The sequence below is a fragment of the Lates calcarifer genome, unplaced genomic scaffold (genome assembly GCF_001640805.2).
Source record: "Lates calcarifer isolate ASB-BC8 unplaced genomic scaffold, TLL_Latcal_v3 _unitig_5616_quiver_586, whole genome shotgun sequence".
Taxonomy (NCBI): Eukaryota; Metazoa; Chordata; class Actinopteri; family Centropomidae; genus Lates; species Lates calcarifer.
The window spans coordinates 261,162-285,817 of NW_026117620.1; the positions used below are offsets into that span (position 1 = coordinate 261,162).

General features: G+C 45.4%; 1 protein-coding gene across 1 annotated transcript in view; it reads left to right on the top strand.

The window, feature by feature from the left end:
* Nucleotides 1-24,424, top strand: part of rreb1a (ras responsive element binding protein 1a) — a 56,897-nt gene extending 32,473 nt beyond the window's left edge. Inside the window, 19 exon segments of the mRNA XM_018663367.2 lie at nucleotides 3,358-3,468; nucleotides 3,556-3,817; nucleotides 3,919-3,988; nucleotides 5,274-5,363; nucleotides 5,558-5,721; nucleotides 10,750-10,891; nucleotides 10,977-11,125; nucleotides 13,593-13,782; nucleotides 13,879-14,169; nucleotides 14,273-14,419; nucleotides 14,421-14,727; nucleotides 14,858-16,598; nucleotides 16,695-16,885; nucleotides 16,966-17,178; nucleotides 17,269-17,430; nucleotides 17,510-17,674; nucleotides 17,794-17,921; nucleotides 18,078-18,795; nucleotides 18,889-24,424. Coding sequence (XP_018518883.1) covers nucleotides 3,358-3,468; nucleotides 3,556-3,817; nucleotides 3,919-3,988; nucleotides 5,274-5,363; nucleotides 5,558-5,721; nucleotides 10,750-10,891; nucleotides 10,977-11,125; nucleotides 13,593-13,782; nucleotides 13,879-14,169; nucleotides 14,273-14,419; nucleotides 14,421-14,727; nucleotides 14,858-16,598; nucleotides 16,695-16,885; nucleotides 16,966-17,178; nucleotides 17,269-17,430; nucleotides 17,510-17,674; nucleotides 17,794-17,921; nucleotides 18,078-18,795; nucleotides 18,889-19,286 — 5,639 coding nt within the window. The 3' untranslated portion in view covers nucleotides 19,287-24,424.
* Nucleotides 24,425-24,656: the final 232 nt, after the last annotated feature.

Below are 24,656 nucleotides of genomic sequence, written 5' to 3' on the forward strand. Positions count from 1 at the left end.
CACACACACACACACACTGTGAGTAGGTTTGATCAGCTCTGACTGATTAATAGTTATTGATCCAGGAATGGGCCACTGTTAAATTGGTTTTCGTGTTCTTTAAGTTGTTGATTCGAGATGAATCGTCATGAAATTCTTTGCAGACGTTCGTGTTTGTTAAAGCCACTGATTTTTGGTGACTTTTCCTCCAGCGCCACCAGCAGGTCAGTGTGAGGTTTTCAGAGCAGAGGAGGCGGGTTTCTAATGCCTTTTCTTAATACCATTTAAAAAAGGCATTAAGAAAACTAGGCTGCATAAAAGTACATTTAAACAGGACAAGTATGAACTAAACTACATAAACTATTTGTACACTTGTAGGGATTTGAGTTTTGTTCAACACTAATATTCTTATCAGCTTCAGGTGTACTTACACCTGTGAAGGGCTGCAGGTAATTATTACTTCCACGATCATTTTAAAAACTAGATATAATTGGATAAGAATAAATAAGATAAACTTTATTGATCGTCAAGCATAGGAATAAAAAATTAAAACTGGGGAAAACAACACATAAATAAAACTCTTGCCTTGCTTCCTTTTTCCTAACATCCATCTTTCACCTCTTTCTTTCTGTTCACCCTCCATCTTCCTCGCTCTCTTCTTCTCCTGCATCCTTTCTTCCTTTTCTAGCAAACCTCCTTCTCTCCTTGTCTTTCCCTCCTCTGCATCCCTTCCCTCCCTCCTCTCTCCTCTTGCAGCCATCTGTTGCCGTTCGTTTCTGCAGGCTGTAAAAAGTGCTGCCTGAGCACTCCATCAGCCAATCACAGCGGCCGAGAGTGTGTGTGTGTGTGTGTGTGCTGTGCTAAGACGAATGATGCTAATGTAAAAAACAATCCGGGGATAAACTTCAGATGTGTGTGTGTGTGTGTGTGTGTGTGTGTCGATGCACCTGCCACGACCATGTTACAGTTTGTCATGTAAGAGCAGTGATACAAGCAGAGGTCACTGGAAACACAACACACACACACACACACACACACTCTTGGCCAGTTGTCACCAGTCACTCGCAGAGCTCCTCTCATCCTCTCTTCACCCTTTCTTTCTCTGTTTACTTTTCATTTCTTCCCCTTCGTCTTCTCCCTTGGTTTCAAAATGTCGCGTCCAAGTCAGGATGGTAAAGTTTAGAGAAAACTTTATTGATCAGGTTGCAAAAAAACAAACTAAATATTTACCAAAATATTTTAAAATTGAGCTATAAAATAAATTATAAAGATTTTTTAACGTATTCCTGTTACTATAATTGGAGTGGTTTGTGTGTGAAACTTTAAAGTAATTATTTCTTAATGAGGCCTTTCAAACGACACCATGTTTGCGTTTCCAATTCTGGCTCGGTTCCTTGCACATATACTATATGATATACGGTAATAATGTGACTAGCTTAGTCTCTGCAGTCGTTACAATCTTTTTTCCTTTGCACATATACTGTATGATATACGGTAATACTGTGAAGAGGCTCGGGTTTCAGTGAGCATTCCGTTCTTCTTTCCTTTGATGTTAGCATGCTGATAAAGTAGCTACCCACCTACCTGTGTTCTGGTCTACAGGAACCCATCGGAGCAGTCAAAAATGATAAATAAAAGCAGTTTTTTGGCAATTTGTTAGCGTTTTTTCTTTTTTCTTCAATTACTTCCATTTTTAAAACCTCTTCATTTATGTACACTGAACAAATCTGTTTATTTCTTGGCCATGCTAGCAGAAAAAATACTTATTTCAACCGTTTCAAACAGCTACATCACTGTGTGATTTGTGATTTAAATCAAATTATAATTTCATTTACATTACTTTTACTTATATGAGCTAATTCATTTAAAAACAGTAAAATTGGCAAAAGACACGTCGCATCATTGAAGAATTCTTAAATCATACAAAATCTCAGTTCAGATTTGATGTGTACTATTTTATGGACACTCACAGAGATATTAGTCCAAACTTTATAGATGATACTATGGCTTTTTCTTGTTTTGTACTTTTTATACTTTCACTTCTGTACGAGTTCCTGTTCCATAGTTTCAGGCTGTTTTTGTTTTTTAACTTTCATTAAATAGGTTGAACACGGTACTAGCTGCTCACATTGTTTGAAAGAACCAAAACTGACATAAATTGATCATCTTAACTTTATTCCCTCTGTCGTCGCTGCTGCAGCTTCTCCTGTAGTTTTGCTCTCACCAAACTCCATTGAACTTTTCATCATTTTAAGGCTTTCTCTCTCTGTGTGTGTTCGCTGCTTCTCTCTCTTCCTTCTCTTTGGGTTTTGCTTTGAAAGAGGAATGTCAAACACTCTCTCCCACCCTCCGACACACACACACACACACACACACACACACACACACACACACACACACACAGCCTCTTTCTGAGCTGAGCTGGAGGAGGAAGTGGCCGGTTCTGGAGAGCGTCTTCCTGTGGGGGCTGCCAAACAGGAAACAGCAATTAGCTCTCTTCTTCTGCTCTCCTCTCTGAGAAAACCCCTCTTCTTCTTCTCTTCCATCACTCTGCCTCTTTCTCCTCCATCTCTCCTCAGCCACTGCATTTCATACGAATTCTTATTTTCCCTCACAAACACCCAGAAAATCTTTTAAATCTCCCATCACAGACAGAAAAACACATCGACTTCCCTCTCTCTCCTCTCTCCCCCCTTTATGTCTCTATGTCTCTCGGCCGTGCTAATGTTAGAGGCAGGTGTGAGGATTGTAAAACCCCACATTTTGTCCCCTCTGGTCCAGTCGGCGCTGAGCCAAAGCTGCTCTTATAGATCAAAGGTCATGGCTGCCGTCCTCTGCTGTCACACTTCACGTCTTCATCTGTGTTTCTACTGTCAAAATAAATCAGGAAGTGACAGGGAAGCACAGGCAGCAGCTAAGGATGCTGTTATGTAAGAGTTATGAGCAAAAACACTGTTGTGTTTTAAAATGAGAGAAAATACAGATTACACACAATTTTCTTTTACTCACGTACAATATGCAAGGTTATAAAATGAATTTAAATTGACACAAGTCTTGCATGGTGAATCATTCTTATGCTGAAGCTATTAGTTGATTCTGGTGATTGATAAAATGTTTAAACTGCAACTGTACAAGCTCTTAATGGTTACTAATATGCCCAAAAAACATAAATTGCAAGATTTTTTAATGGAGTTTGGTGTACCCACTTTTCCTTGAGAGATGTGATGGGGTCTTGAGCCAATCCCAATTGAAAAACATTAAATTGCCAGATTTTTCAATGGAGTTTGGTGTGGCAGATTTAATTTTGACGAAATAAGCAGAAATGGCCCTAGCTGTGTGTGTATATAGGTTAAATTTGTGTTGTTTTTCATATTTCAGCAGTCATGGAAAACTCCACAGAGGAGCTGCGAGAAGGGGGAGGAGCCAACACTGAGATAAACGAGGAGGAGGTGGAGCTAACAGAGGAGAAAACGCACAGTAACCTCAAAGGTACAAAACCTCATTCAGAATTTGGTCGATTTTAGCCCAAGAAGTTTCTCCTCAAATTTCACCTGTATTAAATCTTTCCTCCTCCAGGAGCGGTTAACGGAGTGATGGAGGCGGCAGCGAGTGGAGGAGAGAAGCTACAGAATGGAGACCGAGGTGGAGGAGGAGGTGGTGGCGGCGGCGGAGAAGGAGGAGGAGGAATCATGGGAGCTGAAGGAGGAGGCGACCTGTCCTCCATCAACGCCATGATGTCAACGGTGATGTCGGCAGCAGGGACCATCAACGGCGGAGGAGATGGAGAAGGAGAGAGTGGAGTCACCTCGGCCAACTCCTCCGCCGGGCCCTCCCCGAGGTGAAAACTCCACCCGCCCTCCTTTAATAATAAAAATAACATAACTAAAGGTGATAAATGTGTTTAAAATGTGTTTAAAATGTCTTCCTCTCTGCTTCAAGCCCCTCCCCCAGCAAGTCACTCACAGCAGCCATGAGAGCCCCACCCAGCCGCAACGCACGACGCAACCAGGTACGCAAAACAAACACACCCCTCCTCTCCCAGGCTGCAGGCGGCGCTCCCGTCCTCATGTTTCAGCCGCTTGCTCTCGTCACAACACACTTCTCCTTCTTCTTCTTCTTCTTCTGTTTATTCCAAACAAACCAGACGCAGCAGCTGCATCACTTCCTGTGTGGCGAGCCGTCTGTGTTTACAGCAAATGGGGAAGTTTCACGAAACGCTGACGAGTTACAGACGATCACATGACCTGATTATCACATTAATACAAGAAAATCATGGGCTTCAATTTTAAAAAGACAAATAACATCATTTTTATTCTGTTCATTATTATTTACTTTAGTTTTCTAACAAAGAAAACAAGCGTATAAACAGGAATATCAGATATTAGCAGCCATTTTGTTTCCTGTTATAAAAGTCTGCTGCTCTGATTCATCCCTGACCGTCAGTAGAAACCAGTAGAGTCTCATCACGCCTCCTCAGGGTCTCTGCTCTGATCAATGTGGTTTTACTCCACTTTCACTTTTTGTTCTCCTCTTCTACTCTGTCTCGTTTACTCTCCTTGTCTCCTTCGTCTCCTTTCCTTTCTTGTTTACTTGTGTCTTCTCCTTGTTTCCTCTCCTCTCTTTATTTCCTCTCCTCTCTTCTCCTTATTTCCTCTCCTTGCTCTCTCTCCTTGGTTCCTTTCTCCTTATTTACTCTCCTCCCTTTGTTTACACTCCTTCCTTGTTTCCTCTCCTTGTCTCCTCATTTCCTCTCCTTGTTTCCTCTCCTTATTTCCTCTCCTTGCTCTCTCTCCTTGGTTCCTTTCTGCTTATTTACTCTCCTCTCCTTGTCTCCTCTCCTCTCTCCTTGTTTCCTATCCTTGTCTCCTCTCCTCATTTCATCTCCTCCCGTCTTCTCCTTGTCTCCTCTTGCTGTTTCCTCTCCTCTTCCTCCTCTCTCGTCTCCCATCATGCACTGCAACATTCCTCGCTGTGTCATCAGTTCCTGCGGCTGAAACAGGAAAAGGAAAGTGCTGCTTCCTGATGTGTGTGCGTGTGTGTGTGTGTGTGTGTGTGTGTGTGTGTGTGAGGAAATATTTAAAACTTTTGTTGGGGACTATTTTCAGCGGCGGATGAATCCACGTTTGGTGCTGCAGTGATTATTTGTGGCAGCAGGACGACACAGAGAAATAAAATACATCCCTACACTTTACAGTTAGTTTGTCGACAGTAAAAAAAACAGAATAAAACCAGACTTTAATCTTTAATTACACAAAATATTATTCTAACATTAACCTGTTTTTTTTTTTTCTCAGGACACCAAAGACGACAGCTCATCTTATATCTGTCCGCTGTGCGACAAGAGCTGTCAAACACAACACCAGCTCACCATGCACATCAGACAGGTGAATGAAAACTAACTCCAACAGTACGCTCATAAAACTTCAGTTAGTGTTTTGTTTTATTTGTTTGTGTCAGTGTGTGTTGTTGTTAAAGAATTAATAGACGATAATAATAACAACGTTAACGTGCCTGTTTACAGTAGTTGTAGTACTTTAACAGGTGTAATCTGACAGGTGTTTTCCTTCCTCTCCTGCAGCACAACGCCGACACCGGAGCGACGGACCACTCCTGCAGCATCTGTGGGAAGTGCCTGAGCTCGGCCTCGTCGCTCGACCGGCACATGTTGGTCCACAGCGGGGAGAGGCCGTACAAATGTAGCATCTGTGGACAGACGTTCACCACCAACGGCAACATGCACAGGTACGACGTAACACACCTGTCACCTGTCGGCCAATCAGAAGGAGGCATGACTTTCTTTAAATTAAATAAAGTTGCAGTTTAACCTCTTTCTGCAGTGTCGACAATACATTTACAGGCAAAAGTAGCTTTTTTAACCAGAGCTAAGCTACAATTATGTGAAAGCAGATGTTTTTAAGAGCTATTATTAGTTTTATTATTACTGCAAGTAATAATATGAGGCCATTTAAAGGTGTTTAAATCATAGCAACAAGAACACTGAGAGTATATGCTTTTAATTTGTGTTCAGTGTCCTATACTTTCATGGAGATGGACAAATGAAGTAATTTAACGTGTGTTTGTTCATTTAATGTTGCAGTTTCTTCACTTTAATCCATTAACTTTGATTTTTTTGGACGTTTATGTGAGAAGTTATTAAACTTTAAATGGAGGTATTTTAAATTCAGGCCCAGAACAGCCGCTGCAGAGAGAGGTTAAACACCGCCTGGTGCTGCCGCCATTATATCAGTGTGTACTGACTGAACACACACACACATATATGCACAAAAACACACACACACATTATAACCCCAGGCAGAGGAAGTTAGCGTTTAACCCGGTCCCCAGTCAACCATGATGGGAGCACAGAACTCAGACTGGTCCTAAGTGTGTTTGTCTCTGTGTGTGTGTGTGTGTGTGTGTGTGTGTGTGTGTGTGTGTGTGTGTGTGTGTGTGGTGGGGGAGTTGCACAGGAAGAGGGAAGAGACCATCCACCCCCATCACACACACACACACACAGAAAACAACGCCCAGTCATTTATCAGTGAAGTCCAGCCTCCACCATCAAACCCAACGGTCCCTGCAGCAGAGTGTGTGTCTGTGTGTGTCTGTGTGTGTGTTGGACTGTTATGAAACTACATATTAATTAATGTCCGACCTTTGTTGACCTCTGCTGGTTGTTGGTGACCTCACATGTGACTGTATTTGACCAATCAGAGGAGAGATCTGACAGCCTCCTCACCCTGGAGTTTTTGGCTTTAAACTGAGGTTGTTGAACAATTTTGTGAAGCGAGAGATATTTTCAATCACACCTCTACATCACACAACGTCACATTAGCTGGTAAAAACACCACAGAGTCCACAAAGATCAGCAGGAGGCGAATATAGATTCATCTTCAGTCGACAGAAACACAAACTTTCTCATTTTATTCTGCTTAATCCTCTCAATCACCCAATCTTCATCAAGTTTATTACCAGTTTTATGTTATTTCTCTGTGGTAATGATGTTTAAATGTGGATTCATTTGAAAAAAATTGCTTTGTAGTGCCTCTTGATGATAATATAAGAGCTTTTAAAGCAGTGAAATTAGAAACCAGTGGTAGAAAAGTGATGTTTTGAGGCGAAACGATGAATATTTTCTTTTCTCTTTGAGTCTTCAGCCTCTCAGTCATGGTGATGGTATGAGGAGGTGTGGGCAGGAAGGAATGACTGTAGGCTGAGAGACGGACAGAGACAGACATCTGTTCGATGTCACTGCAATTTTCTCAATAATTTTTTCCTCTGTTTGTGTTTGTGCTCACAGTTTTTGGTGTTTGGCAGCAGGACGTCTTGTTTAATAGTTAGTTTGTAGGAACTGAATGGAAAATTGTGTTTGGCTTCAACACTCATGGCATAAAAACATCAATATAATGACTTTGAGTGGCTGTAATCTATATTTTTATGAGAAAAGAGGGAAAGGCAGAGGTCGAAAACAGAAATATGCATGTAAACGCGACATTTACAATGAGAGCCGTGAGACTCAACCGGAGCAGTAACAACGGAGCTGCTGATTCTCACTAAAAATATCAAGAAATCAGCCGATGGAGAATCTACAGCATCACAGATTCCCCTTTAACACCAGATTAGTTCTGGTTCTTGAACCGGTTTCATTCAGGATTCAGTCCAGTGAACGAGTCGGTGTTTCTACCAGTTTTGAGCAGAACCATTGTAATCAAGGATGCGTCATTAACGGAGGACGTTACACAATACACAGTGGACTTAAACAGTAGTAGCAAGATGGCTGATCGAAGTCTTCTCCATCCTCTGTCCAACCTGTAGAACGCTAGCTCTGGTTCTTGAACTGGTTCCATTAAGGAACCGTGACGTTATCCAGCTAATCAGTCCTGATTTTAGCAGAACCATCATTATGAAGAATGCATCATCAATAGAGGGCATTACACAACAGAACCTGTAGAATATGGCGCCCTCTAACATCGTCACAGTTTGTTCCTCAGGTCAAGAAAGACCTTTCATTTCTTGGTTCCAGCTGGAACCCGACTACAACCAGTTTATTTTTGGTTGAAATGGCTGGAACAGTCGAGAATTAGGTGCATGAACCGGAAAGAAACCAGTTCCATGTTGGTGGGAAAGGGTTTCATCAGGTTCAGATCTCTTATTGAATCTTTTTAATTTTACCTTTTGACATTTTTACACAAGTGAAATCTAAAATAACTACAACCCAAACACGTCTGTTCACCTTTTGAAACACATCAGTTCTCCTTGTTCTGTGCTCCGTCTGCTGCAGCTTCAACCTGCGCAGAAAGTCGGCGGTCTGGTTTGGTGAGTCTCTGCGGTAGCGAGACTCTGATCCATCTCTCTGCTGAAACACAAACTGAACTCACACTGAGGGAATAACACGGCCTCCTGCCGGCCACCGACGATGTGGATGCTGATTTCCATCAACACGCCCTGGAAACTGGTTGCGTCATTTTCTCAGAATCCTTCAAGTATTATATATAAAACCAAAAAAAAGAAACGGCAGTGCAGAGGGCAGATGCAGCCCTTGCTACCTTTTATACTCTGCTCATTTACAATGCAAACTGCAGGAGAGAGTGGAAGTAAAACAGGAAAGTCGAACTCAGGCTGCACTTTTTCCTGTGTGTCTCTGCGAGGCCTGGCTTTACATGCTGCCGTAGGAAAATAAAGAGGAGGCCTGTTCGGATGGAGAGTGGAAAAGAGGAGCAGAGGGGAGGAGGGAGAGGAGGAATCCATTTTGCAGCAGAGCATCCTTTGAAATGTGAAACGCGAGATTTTCCTACTCGAGCGTCTTCAAACAGGCAGAGCGAGAGAAGGAGGGAGAGGAGGAGGAGGAGGGGGGAGAGAGGAACAAAAAGAAAGAAAGAAGATGAGGGTTAGACGTAGGCGATGGATGGAAAAGATTTGATGATGAATTCTCATCCTTGTTTGGCAAAATCTGGAATGTTTTGTCGCCAGTAAAAAAGACAGATTTAGAAAAATTGAGTTTAAAAAGCCCTGAAGGCTCTAAACTTCTGATTCAGCAGAACAAAGGGAGGAGAGAGGAAGGGAAAGAGGAATCCATTTTGTAGCAGAGCATCCCTGAACTGGGGAACTAGTTCTTCTAGGTTTTGTGCGAAGGCCCTGTAGGCGTCGTACATGCTCACAGAGCTGGAAAGAAAAGTTGAAAATGAGACGAAAACACTGAGGAGGACAGATGCTTTTTCCATCCACACATCAGTGTTTATCCAGAGGTTTCAGAAATACTGAAGCAGGGGTGGATTCAAAACTGAACTCTATATTTAATTTGGTTTAACATGAATTCATTCTGACAATATTATGGATGAGATTCCTACAGAGACAGAGCTTTTTATTCAAGAGAGGATCCTTTTGTTCAACCAGAAACGCCACTATATATTAATACCAGACTCCATTGACAAAAACAGTGATTTTACTGAGCAGAACTGGAAGTTCAGTAAAGTATCTGATTACTTCCTCCATCACTGAAAGTCACACAATAAAACAAACACCAGCCAGTAGTAGCAGCAGTTCCTCTGTTCCTCTGTACTGTAACTACTGTGGATACTACTGATACTGCAAATATGAATATTGTTACTGCAGTGTTTTGTTTTTGTGTGTGTGTTTGTACACTGACACACACACATATATTCAGGAGGATTGTGTGGCTGCTGACTCTGCGTGTGTCCTGCTCTCTGATTGGTCGGTCCGGGGGGTCACAGTACACTTTGGGCCAAGGAGACTTTGCTCTCTGATTGGCTGTGTTCCTTCGCTCACCTGATTGGTTAATAAACAACTTCCTGTCAGCTGGTCTCAGATCTGCTGACTGTCTCTTTGTCAGGACCTCTTATGGGCGTCCAGCCTGCTGCCTGTCAGGGCCTATTAATAGCACTGACTCCTCTCCTGTTTTCTTATGGTTACCTCAGTTTCCTTACCTCCTGTCTCCCCCTTTTCTCCTCCTCCTCCTCCTTTTCTCTCGCTGCTTCTTTTCATTCCTCATCTTCTCATCTTCCTTTCCCATCGCTCCTTGTCTCCTCTCTCCTCCTGTTTCTTCTCTTTGTTTCCTCACCTTGCGTCCTCGCCTACTCTCCTCTCTTCCTCTCCTTTTCTTGTTTCCTATCCTTCTCTTCTTTCCTTGTTTCCTCTCCTTGTCTCCTCTCCTCTTTGAACTTCTGTAAACCGACACCTTCCCTGCTGCCACATGGTAGCTGGATGACCTTTATACACACACACACACGCACACACACACACACACACAGACGCTAACACTAAAATAGTGAAACACGTGTGAACAGCTTGCACACTTTCTCACGCCTCTAGCAGCACTGAAACTGAAACACACAAACACATCGATTGTCACATTTACAAATACACACACACACACACACACACACACACACACACACCTTTTGACCTTTGAGACGACACAGCTGAAGGAGAAACTGACCTGGAGGAGAAAAGAGGAGCTCCTCCTCCTCCTCCTCCTCCTCCTCTGTTTCTGTTTCTGTTTTTCATTTGTCAATAAAACAGAAACACACAAAAATACACAAAGATACAGTGACACAAACATAATACCAGACCAAAACACTGAAAGTCACACAGTAACACACACACACTAACAGATCGAGGCAGCAGCTCTTGTGTTCTGCATGGTAAAATCACTGTTTTTGTCAATGGAGTCTGGTATTGAAATATGGGGATTTAATCATCTGTAGTAAAACTAACCTTTTACCGTCTTCTTTCTCTCTGTGTCGATTTCAGACATATGAAGATCCACGAGAAGGACCCGGCCAGCGGTCTGCTCCCCGTCAGCCCCCCCTCCCCCACCAAACGCCGCCGTCCATCCGTCAAGAGGAGGCAGGGACTGGAGGAGGAGAACGGAGAGGAGCCGCCCAGCAAGAAGGTAAAAGGTGTTTTAATCAAGAGATATAAGGCAGTAACAGTTACCTGTGGAGCGAGTGATGATGGAGTGATGTCGGCCTGTTCAGGTGGTGGAGGACGCGGCGGCGGAGGAGTCGGCGGCGACAGTTCGCGGAGCAGAGGAGGAGCTGCTGCCCTGTCCAATCTGCTTCAAGACCTGCAGCTCCAGACTGGAGCTGGACGCACACATGGACACACACCCCGACACTGCACTGAGGTACACACACACACACACACACACAGTACTCAGACTCCCACAATCCCCTGCTTCCATCTGTAAATCCCTGCTGTTTTATTGGTCTGTTACCAAGTCACCAGACTCCATTGACAAAAACAGGAATTTTACAGAGCAGAACACAGGAGCTGCTGGAATACCACTGCCTCCATCTGTTAGTGTGTCTGTGTTACTGTGTGGTACTTTGACTTCATGTAAAGTATCTGATTACTTCTTCCACCACTGAAAGTCTCACAGTAACACAGACACACTAACAGGTGGAGGCAGCAGTACTGGTAGTTCCTCTCAGTAAAATTGCTATTTTTATCAATGGAGTCTGGTATTGATATGTAGTGACGGGTTACCGGCCTTTCTCAGAGCAATTACCAGGCAGAGACTCAAACAGGGAGGGAGGAGATGGAGATGAGGGTCGGCTTAGAGAGGGAGGAGGGAGAGATGAACGGATGGATGGATAACGAGAGAGAGAGAGAGAGAGGAGGAGGCTAATAAGTCACCAATGAGAGAGAGAGAGGGAGACGACGACTTAATAAGTCACAGGGAGGAGGAGGTTTCAGGACGCACTCGGCCAGGCCTCGTTGCCATGACAACACCCTCTCACCCCCCCCAAAGGAGAAAAAAAAGATACTGTCTGTCACCATGGCAACAAAACTCCTAACAACCCCCCACACACACACACACACACACAGACATAAAGTTTGTGTTATATTGTGTTGCTTTTCTTTCATGGAGGAAAAGATGGATATAAGAAGGAGGGATGGAAAAAAGAAGAGAGGAGAGGAGATGAAAAGAAAGAGGGAAAAAGAACTGAGGGGAGAGAAAGACGAGAAGGAAGAAAGGAGGAAAGAGGGAGGAATGAATGAGTAAATAAAGGGAAGAAAGGAAGGAGGAGAGTGACAAAAAGGTAAGGGAAGAAGGGAGGAAAAAGAAGAGAAAGGAAGGAATAAATAAGAAAGAAGGGAGGGAGGAAAGAAGAAATACTGAAATAATGCAGTTGTAGCTAGTCTCATTACTTTGAGAAAGAAAAGAAAGAAAGAAAGAGTGCAGCAGGCGGCGCTGAGCTCGTTACAGAGGCAGCAGGAATATTTAGCTGTAAATCCGCACTAATCAGCCTGTAAGAGGATCTGAACTGTGGGGAGGAGAGGATGGAGGGATGGAGGGATGGAGGGATGGAGGGGGCAGGGGGGTAACTTAACTGACTGAGAGGATGATGAAGGGATGGAGGGATGGAGGGATGGGAAGAGCCACGTCAGGTCGTTAGTTAAGCTTCATACCCTGAAGAATATGTCAAAAAGTTTACTTTGAAATCCAGGTAAACTTCCTGTTTGGTGCTAAAATGATTTAAACTTAATAACTTGATCTCCAATAGATTTATCAATGCAAAAAAGGTTATTGATCCATATTGACAAACATATACACACATGATGGTGTCATTGTATTTGTGAGGACACTTTTTATTTGTCAAACATGATATTAAACTGAAAATATCTTTGTCAGCTAAGCTAAATTTTATATCCATATTTTTAAGTGTTTATCACAAGAAAAAACAAAGAAAACAAATAAGACTGAAAGGTTTCTGGTTGTTGCAGCTCCAGACTAAAGATGGAGGGATGGAAGGAGGAGGAGGAGGAGGAGTGATGGAGGTGGGGAGTTCAACAAGTGCTGGTCCACATATGGTCCACAATATGTGGATGCCCCCCCCTCTCTCCTCACCCTTCCACCCTCCACCATCACCCCTCTCCACCCACCAGAAACCCTCTGACAACTTGTCTGAGGGGATTAAACACACACACACACACACACACACTCGGACAGGATGTGATAAGAGTGTGTGACTGTGGCAGACATTGAGCAGCTGTTCCTCTCAGCGCTTAACAAGTCCAGGTCGTACATGCGAGGACCAGAGTACAGACATATAAGAGCTTGAATCATCCAAAACTGTGTGTGTGTCCCTTTAAAAACAAATAAATAGAAGCATCTTCAGTGGAAACACTTCACACGTTTTTAAAGAATAAATCACTTTTTTCCCCTAAAATCAGCTCCGAACCCTCAAACTTCTCCAACCTCACTCTCATCGTCTAAAATTCAAATGAATCCACTTTAAAGCACATGAACATCAGAGGAACACACATGGAGAAAGGGCACCACCTTGTGGCCAAAGTGAGGAACTGACCCATTTTGTCCAAACCAGCAGTTACTTTCATTTATTGATAAATCTGCAGGATATTTGTCTCAATAAATCAACCAACAGTGACACAAGACAAAGCAAACAAAACTGTTTGCTTGACTGATCATCTTTCACGTCCTTACATGTCAAGAAATAAACACACCAAACCAACAGGTGGCGATATAACCTTAAGTCATACGGGCTTGACCTGGACTGGACCTTTTGTCACAAAAGTTGTGTGTAACAGGATGAATCTAATCCTCTTCCCTCGTCGTGTGTTCACAGGTGTGATCTCTGCTGCCTTTCTTTCCGAACTCACCGTGGTTTGTTGCGTCACAACGCAGCGGTTCACAAGCTCCTTCCTCAGGACCCGAACGGTCGACCCTTCATCCAGAACAACCCCTCCATCCCCACAGGATTCAACGACCTGGCCTTCATCGACTTCTCCTGCAAGAAGTTTGCTCACATTGCACAGGTGCCCATGCTATCCACCTTCAAGTAGAAGTCTTGTTAATGCTTTTGTGGTTAGTAGTTCGCTAACTTTGGTTTCCTGTTTTCTGTCTTCGTTCAGGTTTGGTGTGAGACCAACCTTCGTCGCTGCATCAGCAAGTTCCACAGGTTTGTTTGTGACAGCTGTGACAAGGCGTTCCCCCTTCGTTCTGCCCTTGACCTCCATAAAACCACCTCCCACCCCGAACCCAAACCCACCGCCACTGCCGCGGAGGAAAACATGGAGGTAACTGAAGAGGATGGAGCTGAAGAAAACAGCGCTGAGAAGGACAATAAGGATGTTGAGAAGGAAATCCTGCCCTCGGAACAGGCCAGCTTCTTGGAAGTGCTGGGTCTTCAGCACATCTCTACGGTAAGCTTTGGAAACAAGTCTGAACATAGATATTTCAGAAGGAAGGAATGAAGAGATTGAATCCTGGAAACTTTCTCTAATAAATTTCATCGCTGTCCTTCAGGTGAAGTCTGGTCCTACAGACGATGAGATCCATCAGGCCCATCTGGACAGCATCAAGGTGATCCACGTGGAGCCCCCGTGCTCCAGCCTTCCCCAGGAGCCAGCTTCAGCCTACCTGTCCGGAGGTCTGGGGCTGACTTTGGGTCTCGGGTGGTCTTGCGGCCCTTAGCATCCCACTGCTGGAGGCCTCTGCCTTGCAGGGCCTCTCCCAGAAAGACGCGCTCAGCCTGCTGTCCCTGCAGCCCTTCCAGACTGGCTTCCTCCTGCAACCTGATGGGGGCGCTGCGACAGCCAGCGCTGCTTCGTCAGGTGCCAAACCCAGTGAGGCGGGTGGAACCGGGATCATGGAGCTGGCTGACATCCAGCAGATCCTCAAAGTGGCGGCTGCGGCACCCAATCAGATGGGACTGACCCTGCCACCTCTGGCCAAAGCTCCTGGACTCGCTGGAGGTCAAGGTGGGTGTCAGTCAGTCAATCAATCAATCAGTCAATCAATCAAGTATTTAAAACTCAAGATTTCTGATTTGGTGACTCCTACTGAATCCTCAAACTTGCCGCTCACTGATTCTGTTTCTTCTTCCTCCAGGTCAAGTCCAGGGTCAGAAGGCAATGCCTCCGTTGAAGCCCAAGCCTCCAATCACCCCTCGCTCTAGCCTCACAGCAACGACTCCTCCCCCGCTCCAAAGCTCCCAGCAGGCCTCACTGGGCTGCATCAGCCCCAGCCTGCCACCTCCCACCCCCACCCTCTTCAAAACACCCTCCTCGTCTTCCTCATCCTCCTCTTCAGCTGGGAACGGAGGGCAGATGGATGCAGAGTGCATGGGTGACACGCCGTTGTCCGATTCGCCGCCAGCTGCCACCACAGCTGTACACGAGGAGGCGGGGCTTAGCGGGAGGAAGTCAGGAACCAAAGGGGGGAACAACGCCAACACCGGCTCAGCTAAAGGCTCATTCCCATGCCGCTTCTGCGACCAGGTGTTTGCCTTCTCGGGTGTCTTGCAGGCTCATATGCGCTTCCACCTCGGCATCCTTCCTCACCAGTGCAACATTTGTGACTACGTGGCTCCAGACAAAGCGACGCTGATCCGACACTTGCGGACACACAGCGGCGAGCGACCATACGTCTGCCGGGTCTGCCATTATCCTTTCACTGTTAAAGCCAACTGCGAGCGCCACCTCAGGAAGAAGCACGCCAAGACCTCGAGGAAGGACATTGAGAAGAACATAAAGTACGTCACCTCCACCACTACAGCAAACATCGCAGCTGCGATCACTGCTGCCACCACCCCCACCCAGGACACGGAGACAGGCTGCACCGGAGCTGAGACGACATGCCGGTTCTGCGGCGAGGACTTGAAGACCTACCGGGCACTGCAGATCCACCTGCGCACACACAACGGCTGCCAGAGGAAGCCCTTCGAGTGCCGGCGCTGCGGCGCTGCTTTCCTGGCTAAACGCAACTGCATCCACCACTTGCTGAAGCAGCATCCTGAGGTGCAGGAGAGGGAGATTGAGGAGCATATCGCCACGCTCCAGCCGGCCGCCGTGCCCGTCGCTACTGTCGTCTCTGCCCGAGCTGCTCCGGTGAATCCAATGGTGCTCAACGGGATCAGTCAGCCTCCGATCCAGGCGCTCCAGGCAGTGAAGGTGGAGGATCTGGCTAACGTGGTTTATCCTGCAGAACTGGACCAGCCGCTGGACTTCTCTGCTAAAGGTCGTGGAGCCGGCAGCCAGGCGGGGTCTCCTGGGGTCAAACTGGAGAGTGTCTCCCCCAGCTTCGACTGCTCCGTCCTGGACCAGCCCATCGATCTGTCCATCCCCAGCAAGAGGCAGCGGAGAGAGGCCTCGAATGGGGAGAAGAGGGAGATAAAGATGGAGCAGAGCGGCGGCAGCATCGTTGAACAGCAGCATGCTCTCGCTCTGTCCAAGGACGAGAAGGCGGGGAGCAGCCTGCCTCCCCTCCACCCTCACCCTCAGCTCGGCTGCTACCAGCTCCCACCTGGATCCACCCCTCCCCCTGCCTCAGTCTCCAACCTCAGCAGCTCTGCTCGAGCCCAGCGCCTCAAACCACTGCTGCCCAAACCGGCCTCCTCCACCTCTTCTTCCTCCTCGCCCTCCACTTCCCTGAAAGAGCTCCCTCCTCTGGCTTCCATCGCTCAGATCATCCACTCTGTCTCCGGAGCTCCAGACCTGCTGAAGAGAGAGGCCACCTCTCTGGAGGGCAAACCCTCTGCCGCTTCCTCTCAGGCCGATTCAGCTGCAGACGCCCCAGGGACCTCTGCCGGTCTGGAGACACAGAGTGACGACGCGTCTGAGGGATCGTCCAGGTTTGTCAGATTCATTAAAAACTATTAAATAACTTCACTTCTGATAGTCACATAAAAACTGATCACCTCCTTTTTTACCTCCTCTTTGTCCTGCAGGAAACGGTCCAGGAAGAAGCCGGCTGCCCTGGCGGTGAAGGAGAAAACCCTTGTGAGTGGTGGCGGCAGCGGCATTGACCTGGAGTCCAGTGGGGAATTTGCCAGCGTGGAGAAGATGCTCGCCACCACAGACACCAACAAGTTCAGCACCTACCTGCAGACTGGAGCTGCAGACCTCGGAACAAAGAGAGGTAGGAGGAGGTTTCAGACTGATGGATTAGTGCGTTAAAAGTCAGGGGTGGATGATAAACTGAGGCTTGATTCAAACCAGATGGTGACAGAGCAGGAGGAGGGGAGGAGAAGGAGGGAGTGGTGAAGGAGGAGATGAAGCCGGTGGCGGTAGCAGCAGCGGCGGCAGCGGTGCCTCCACCCAAAGGGAAGAAAAACGCCTACTCCAACTCTGTCCAGAAGATGACCTGCCCCTTCTGCCCCCGGGTGTTTCCCTGGGCCAGCTCTTTGCAGAGACACATGCTGACACACACCGGTAACACACTAAAATACATAAAGTATCCGATTACTTTTTCACTACTTCTTGTTCTTAGGATTTACAGTACCATCCTTTTTCTCTCTTCAGGTCAGAAACCATTCCCCTGTCCCCGCTGCGACGCCTTCTTCTCCACCAAATCCAACTGTGAGCGCCACCTGCTGAGGAAACACGGCGTGACCCACAGGACGCTGCGCCGCAACAGCGCCCTCGTGAAGAAAGATGGAGACGAAGGCTCACACGAGAGCGCAGGTCAGGAAATACCAGGATTATTAACCCGCTGGTTTGTGTTTTGGTCGTTGTATTGATCGTATTGTGTTTTGTCCCACAGAGAGTCAGTCGGAGACGGAGCAAGTTGCACCAGAAGCACAAGACCTCGGCAGCGGCGCCACCTCCACAGACTCAGGCCCCACCCTCAGAGCTGAGAGCCCCACCCCATCTGAGCAGGAAGGGGCAGGGTCTACAAAAACAAGCCCCACCCCCAAATCAAACCAAGGTTAGACTGAGACGATTAATCGATTTATTTCAGTCTAATTGTTTACTGGATTTTTAAACTAGAAAATTGGATGTTATATTTTAAGTTAAAACTGTACTTGAACCATGTTTATTATACAGGTTGTAGTTCAGCTGAAAGTGGAGCTGAGCAGCCGGAAACAGAAACCACAGAGGAGCCGGACCAGCAGGGGGCGCCAGAGACCAGAGCAGCACAGGGAAAACAGCCCCCACAGAGCAACAGCACAAAGGTAACTAGACCAGGACTGTGTGTTATTTTATGGTCCCTCAAACTGCTAACTTTCCTCCAAGATGAAGATGATCGCCATTTTGAGAAATACCACAAATGTTAGTATTGATAAATCATCTTTCCGTCCAGTATTGATCAGTATTGACTCCTCCTCCAGGTGGAGAGCACAGACGACGACGACTGCCACAGCAACAAAAGTCTGGACCTGAACTTCGGCAAAAAGCTCATTGACTTCAAGCTCTCCACATCCTCAGGCTCTGCTCAGGAAGAACAAATCTCCCAGCCTGCCTCTTCATCTTCCTCCTCCTCATCCTCATCCTCATCCTCTACCTCTGCTCCCCAAGTAGCAACAGAGAGCCCAGAGAAGGAGGAGAAAGAGAAAACAACCACCACCTCCTCCTGCTCCTCAGTGAAGCAGCAGCCCGAGTACAAACACGTGTGTCGAGTTTGTAAGAAGAGTTTCCGTTACGCCACCACTCTCGCTCGCCACGAAAGGGCGCACCTCTCCGAGGAGACACCGACACCGCCGGCAGAGGAGACACCGCCAGTGAAAGAGGAGGCGACGGAGAGCAGCAGCGCCGCCGCCAAACCCACGGAGGAGGAGAAAGAAGAAGAGCAGAGGAAAGAGGCAGAGGTGGAAGAGGAAGACGGAGTAGTGAAGGGAGGAGAGAGCGAGGTGGGGGAGAGCGGGGAGTCGGAGGAGGAGGAGAAGGAGAAGGAGGAGAGGAGCGACGAGGAGGCGTCAGAACCAAAGAGTTTGGAGGGAGGAGAGACGTCAGGAGGACGAGTGGATAAGAGGAAGAAGATCTGTAACGTCTGCGGCAAACGATTCTGGTCCCTGCAGGACCTGACCAGACACATGAGGTCACACACAGGTAACACACACACACACACACACACACACATAGGTACACACACACTTCAGTAAACACACACTAAGTACCCCCCCCCCCCCCCCGTGTGTCCAGGTGAGCGGCCCTACAAGTGTCAAACCTGCGAGAGGACGTTCACGCTGAAGCACAGTCTGGTCCGTCACCAAAGGATCCACCTGAAGCCCCGCGGAGCCGACGGATCCTCCGCCGCCAATGACGACGTCAGCGAGGACGGAGATTCCTGCGCCCCGACCCCAACCTCCACCTGCCCGCCCTCGGAGAACGAAAGCGACTGCGGGAGCGGTGCCCCGGGGGCCACGGAGCTGGAGGAGGAGGACATGAAGGAGGAGGGAGAGGGTCAGCAGGAGGCCGAGGACGAAGCAGGAGTCGGCCACAGCGGAGGAGGAAAACCCGGCAAAACCAGCAGAGTCCAGAGCGGATTCAGAACCACCGGCCGAAGACGGGGAAGCAGAGGAGAAATCCGAACTTTCTGAGACGCAACAACCCTCCGCCGACTCGACTCCCAGCCAGCAAGCTACTGACACAAAGACAACTACTAGCGACGACTCAAACACCTCCAAAGACCCCCTTCCCTCCTCCTCCACCTCTCCACCAGGGGACACCGCAACAGCCTCCGCCCCGGCTAAGGGCTTCATCCAGGGGCTGCTGGAGATCCACGCCAAGCCCTCTCTGGAGCACATCCTGCCCAACGGAGAGCCTCCTCTGGTGGGGGTGGACTGAGAGGACACACCCTCCCTCGGCTGCCTAAACCAACATCACCACAGTGCCATACGACGGGAAGACGCTACACCATTGATGATGATGCAAAAACCAGCCCGGAAAACTTTTTTGATAGAAAGACGAAAACCTCGTTTTCTTGAAGTGCCTTACTACTAGTCCTACTTCTATGATGTTTTTTGCTATATCTTTATCTGCATTATTACGGAGGATGGATCTAATTTTTATAGCTTTTTATGATGACAATGATTTGCATTACTATTTTTTTGTGCGGGGAATCTATATTTCAGCAATAAAAAGAATAAAGTTACGATTTATTATTGTTCTAGATTCTGTTTGAGAATTTATGATCAACTTAGGAGACGCAGAGAGACAGATAAAGACTGAGACGGACTGTCGGTATCTGCATTTATTCTTCTGTATTTAAATCACAGCTGGGCCGCAGCCACGCATCTGAGACGGAACAATCCAATTTGTAAGATTTGAACCAGCTTCTGATTTGAGAACGAACTAGTGAGGGTGAGGGGACTTGACTGTTGTTTTTTTTTTTGTTTGTTTGTTTTTTTTTGTTTTTTTTTGTTTTTTTTTTGGGTCCGTCAGCCACAGCAGCGTTTCAAAATTCAGAATCCACCAGCCGCTTCTTCTGTTCGACCGTTCAGATATCCAGGAGGCGATGGCTGGTGGAGCCCAGTTTCACCAGCAGATAAAATGGCTGCCACCACAGACGCATGGTGGTCATCTCCAACTGTTGTGGCTAAGGAAGCTTTTTGTAACTGGAAAACACAGAAAAGCCGGTGCTTCGTCGTCTTTTTTTGGCTCGCTTCTGCACCAATCCCCGTCTCTCTCGGCTCGGATTAGAAAAAAAAACACACAAAAACATTCACAAACTTGACCGAAGTCGCACCAGATTTCTGTGTGAAAACTCTTGAAAGGGCAGATAATAGTGTTGATCAGTTTGTGTTCTCCATGTTGTGTTTTTTTTTTTTTTAAAAAAAAAAACATCACACTATTGATCCCTTCATCCCTTGAAGCCACCCTGTGAGTTGGTTTGTGTGTTAATAATTTCTCATTCATAATCATTCTCAGTTGATTCCATGTGTGTACAGAGTTGAACATGTGGCACGTGATGCTAGAGTATTTTCTGTTTTTCTGCGTGTGTGCGATTATCAGTGATACTTAGGTGTAGGGAGGGGAATTCTTGTGTTTTGTGGATTTTTTATAACTGAACAAATCAATTTTTTTTGTTGTGTATGTGTGCGAAAGTGTGTGACTCCCACCTGTCTCTCAACGTCACCCCCTAGTGTTCATTTAGGGTTTATTACAGGGCCTCTGATGTGCTAATGTTTATCGCCGCTAACACCTGACCCAGGTTCAGTTTACCTCAACTTCTGCTTTTTAACTGCAACCATTAAAACAACAGATGAGCAGCACTGTAGGCAACCCTTTAAATCCTATGTCTTCCTAAACAGGCTAGCATGGGCTAATTCTTTGCTAGCCTGGTTTCCACTGTGGGCCAAATCACAGTTACCCAGGGCTAACTCCTTAGCATGGCATAAGACACAGCTAGCCAGGGCTAACATGTCCAAGTCGTTACTGGCTTGGCTTGCACAATGGCCCAAACAAGGCAAACTAAGACTAACTCGTTATCATAAATAGAGATAGCAAGGGCTAAGTCATTGCTAGCATGGTTTGCACAAAGAACCTTAACACACACAAGTAGCAAGTACTCATTAGCTTAATCTTCACTGCAGTTTATAAAAGGGCTAACACTAGTTAGCTGTAGTTATTACCCTCGGCTGACTAAACAGACGTCAGCCACAGGGGCTAACTTGTCAGACGAGACAACTTAAACTAGCTGCAGAGGCCTTAAATGGGTTAATTTCTTAGCTAGCTATCTATTTGTGTAGCGGGCCCTTAGAGTAGAAGCACATGCTAGGGCTAACTAACCAGACCAGACAAAATAATCAATTTATTACTGGCTTAGTTCAGTTAACATTTGGTGTGACCAGTTAGCTGTAGCTATATCTCTTCATTAGCCAAAGCTTTGTGTACCGGGCCCTTATCAGACACATGCTAGCTTGGGCTAACTGACCAGTTAACTGAGCTAATGCAGCATTAGCCAGCATTTGTAGCTCACAGCAGGCCTAGCTAGACTCTTCCAGTATTATCATAGTATCTTGAGCTGGCCCTGGATTACTTAAGTACTGTTTCTCTTTTTAACCCTGTCTTCTCCTACATTAACAGACTTACCCCACTTTTCTTGTCCAGTATATTTAGAGGTGAGAGCAGCTAATAAAGAAGCTGTCTGAAAACTCCTAAATTAAATGGTCAAATTAAGTGTTTAGAGACAATCAGTTTTAATCCTTAAACTGAAAACCAATTTTTAAAAGTGTAACCCCTCAGTTGAAACTCAGTGTAATTTCCAGAAGGAGGTAGATGACAGGGTGAAAGGGATGGATGGATGAATGAATGAATGGAAGGACAGACAGACGGCTGGATGGATGGATAGGTTGGGGTGGGTGTGAGTGCAACACTATTTTGTGTTCCTGAACTGTATTACCCTGCTGCACACACAAACAAACACAAGTAAAAGGGCTAAATCCACCGCCTGCTTCAACCTAACTAGACATATCCACAAACAGAGAGAAGGCAGTGACTTCAGATCACTTCCTGATCCTGATCACAACCAGAGGGGATGGGTAGTGTGTGTAAATGTGTGTTTTCTTTGTCGTGTGAAGATGAACATAGCTAATTTTTCTTCTTGTACATTTTCGTCTCGTTTATTTTTATATCAAGCAACCTCATAAGCAAAACGAATCGAACCTCAGCGGCTCATAACGGAACTGTAAGGCAGCGACGGTCAGTCATTAAAGTCGGCCAGATAAGAAAAAACATATTGAACAACCACAACCCGACCGACTGCCTGACTGACAGGACGCTGCCGTGAACTGGCACTAACAACTTCCAAAACTACTACTACTACTACTTCTACTACTAGTACTACTACAGTGGAATATCGTGACACAATCAGAGAGAGAGAGAGACAGTTTGTCTTAGCATTTAAAAATCCCAGAGGTGTAAAATTGGGCTACTAAAACTTTGTGAGAGCGCATTTCGCATTTCCCTTTTTAACGTAAAAATTTTGAGTGCCTTTACCATGTTGTCAGTGGCAAAAATTTTCAAAACGTATACAAAAATTTTGAATTGCAGATTTTTCTTTCTTCAATTTTGCTTAGAAATAAAGTTTGATAGTTTTGCAGTGATCCACGAATTTAAGTTAATTCACACAAATGTTTCTCATGTTCAGTTTTAAGGCTTTTACACACAACAGTTACTTTATACATGAATTTAATTATAAATTCATTGTATAAAATTCCTGTCTTAAAAAAATTGTGTGAATTAACTTGAATTTTATTTTGAAGCAACTTGGCCTTTACGACAATGGAAAAAATTGCAACTTAAAATCAAACCCATGCTACTACTGAACTACGATGATTTACGAGTGTAAACTTTGAAGTACTTTGATGGTTAATTTTTTATTAATTGATCAGTGAGGAAACTGTCTCCCTCTCTCGGAGCTGTTTTACGTTGTGTTCGCTCTCTCTGTACACCCCTCTCCCTCGGGAATATGCGTTCACGTACGTCTGACTGTGTGTGTGTGTATGTGTGTGCACGGCCATATGAATACTGGACTTCCATTCGAATGCACGTGGACTGTTTTTAAATGTATTTATTTGGAGCCCAGGCGTGTTTGTCTTTGTGTGTGTGTGTGTGGGTGCGAGTTTAGTTTCTACATTGACTTGAGAAGAAAGCCATGTATTAAAAATATCACATTTATGCTGCAGAAACTGTTTTGAGGAACTGATGGTTTGTGTTGTGGACTATCCAGCTTGCCGTAGGGCACGGCGGGCTGGGATTCGAATCGGACTTAGCAATAAGAAATCCCTCTGAATCCAAAAAGCTTTATGTAGATCTCCTGTATATGAGTTGAGAACAGACTGTCTGGGTCTATTGGTTCTGTTGTTGTTTATTTTTAGTTTTGGCTGATTTTTGTTGTGCTTATTTTTATTTTCTCTATGACATATAAATGCATATAAAACTGTGAAAATCCATTGTGTTCAGTTAAAGGGTGAGTTTTAGGTTAGTTTTTTTCTGCATGTTAATCTAATTTGTTCAATTATGGATGATTTCTCCTTTCTCCATCTCTTCTCGCGCTACACATATATATAAATATATAAATATAAAAATATATATAATCTCGCTCTCAGGGTCTTTCACAAATCCATTATCCGAAATACTTCATGTTCTTATTTCCTGAGTTGCAATTTTCCAAGTCCTGATTATTTTGTCTTTTTTTTTTTTTTTTTAAATAATGATTCAGAACTGTCAATCACTACATTTAGCACTTGACTGTGAACTCGTCATCACCTAACAGAAAAAATGTCATTTCATTTTGGAGCTTTTTAGCCAGAATATCACCTGACATTTTTGTTCCATTGTCCCCTCTCACTCAGACATTTGTTTTCTTTACTTTTCCTTTTTTCCAGTTTTAACCCTCGTGTTGAACTTTCTGTCCCGGTCAGAGGTCAAAGGGAAACGTCAGAGAGGAGATTTAAAACACATCCCTCCACTAACACAAACACACACATATACATGCTGGACCTCAATCAGAAAGCATTAACACACAATCATCTGGAAAACTTTCATTTTTCTGCGATTGTGTTTCCATCCCTTCCATCCTTCCACCCCTTCGTCTGTCTCCCTCCCTCCCTCCCTCCCCCGTTAGTAAGACATGACAGTGTTTCACAAAGTCAAGAGATGTAAACCTGTTCTGTATTCAACCCAATAAGAAAAAGCAATAAAGATTATATTAAGGAAAGGTGTGTGAATCAAACGCTGTGGATGTTTTTGTCTTTTTTGACCCTTCATTGAATTAGCAGTAGTTAACAGCTGCTGAAAAAAGACAATAATTTGCTTCAGCAATTTTATTTTTACATGTAATTTTATTTGCAGGTGCTATAAAATAAATGATTAGGAAAAGGGAAAAGCTCAATGTAAATCTCAATAAATAATCATAATTAATTTATTACTGGAATCTAAAAAATGTGAAAAGCTGCCATTTTTCT